This window comes from Sinocyclocheilus rhinocerous, unplaced genomic scaffold (assembly GCF_001515625.1).
Source record: "Sinocyclocheilus rhinocerous isolate Xijiao unplaced genomic scaffold, SAMN03320098_v1.1 scaffold555, whole genome shotgun sequence".
NCBI lineage: Eukaryota > Metazoa > Chordata > Actinopteri > Cypriniformes > Cyprinidae > Sinocyclocheilus > Sinocyclocheilus rhinocerous.
Window position 1 is genome coordinate 432,368 of NW_015629527.1, and position 988 is coordinate 433,355.

At 37.2% G+C, this 988-nt stretch overlaps 1 protein-coding gene across 2 annotated transcripts in view; it reads right to left on the reverse strand.

Annotated features, from left to right (window-relative positions):
- dspb (desmoplakin b) overlaps positions 1 to 988 on the reverse strand; it is a 49,150-nt gene that overhangs the window by 41,340 nt on the left and 6,822 nt on the right. For both annotated transcript variants that reach the window (XM_016551200.1, XM_016551199.1), the window contains exon 4: positions 501 to 660. In XM_016551200.1, the coding sequence (XP_016406686.1) occupies positions 501 to 660 (160 nt within the window). The remainder of the gene's footprint in view (positions 1 to 500; positions 661 to 988) is intronic.

The following is a 988-nucleotide window of genomic DNA, read 5'->3' on the forward strand; positions in this document are numbered from 1 at the left end:
CTGTATTTTTGATTAAATAAATGCAGCCTTGGCGAGCAGAAGAGACTTCTTTAAAAAAGATTACGAAAAACTTCCTGACCCCAAATTTTTTGAACAATAGTATATATTTAGAATTTCGATATTTTTCAAATTTTTTATATTTATACATTTTTAAAATATTTTATATCTATATTTTTAAGTTATACGTTTATTTGCACTTATTTATTTTTTTTATGACAGAAGTATTGATGTTACGGCCAGCCGATATGGCTAAAAATGATATATCACAATGTATTTCAGTCTTTTGATGATGTTGATATCAACTAGCCCATAAAAAGCACATTAAAGTCATTGCAATGTTTACAATGCTACTTCATTATAATCATTATATTAGATATTATCTCCTGCAAAAACCACCAGTGCTGTTTGACATGGAAAGCTCTTGCATGGATGAAACACTGTGCATACGACACTTTGATAAGCTCTCAAACAGAGACGGCTGAGGTGTGAAGGCTGTTTACCCTCTGCTGAAGGATCCAGGACATGGCCTCGGTGAAGAAGCGGTTGTGCTCTTCACGGCTCACACTGCGCCGCATCGACCTGCTGCTCCACTTCTGCTGCAGCGGAGGACCGTTCAGAGCCATGCTGAGATCTCTGATCTGCTCAGAAAATATATTCACACTGTCCACAGACATACACACACAGAGAGAGAGAGAGAAGATGAGGTTACAGCGGAAGTGTGCATAGACAAGACACTTAAGGACAAAACATTCTGAATTATGCATTGCATATACAATACTGTTCAGAAGTTTGGGGTCAGTAATATTTTTGAAAGAAGTCTCTTCTGCTCACCAAGGCTTTGATTAAAAATGTAGAAATATTATTACAGTTTAAAATACGTTTTTTTGTGTGGCCAAAAAAAAAAAACCATGTGTGAGTGTGCGTGTGTGAGTGTGTGTGAGTGTGCGTGTGTGTGTGTGTGTGTGTGTGTGAGAGTGTGTGTGAGTGT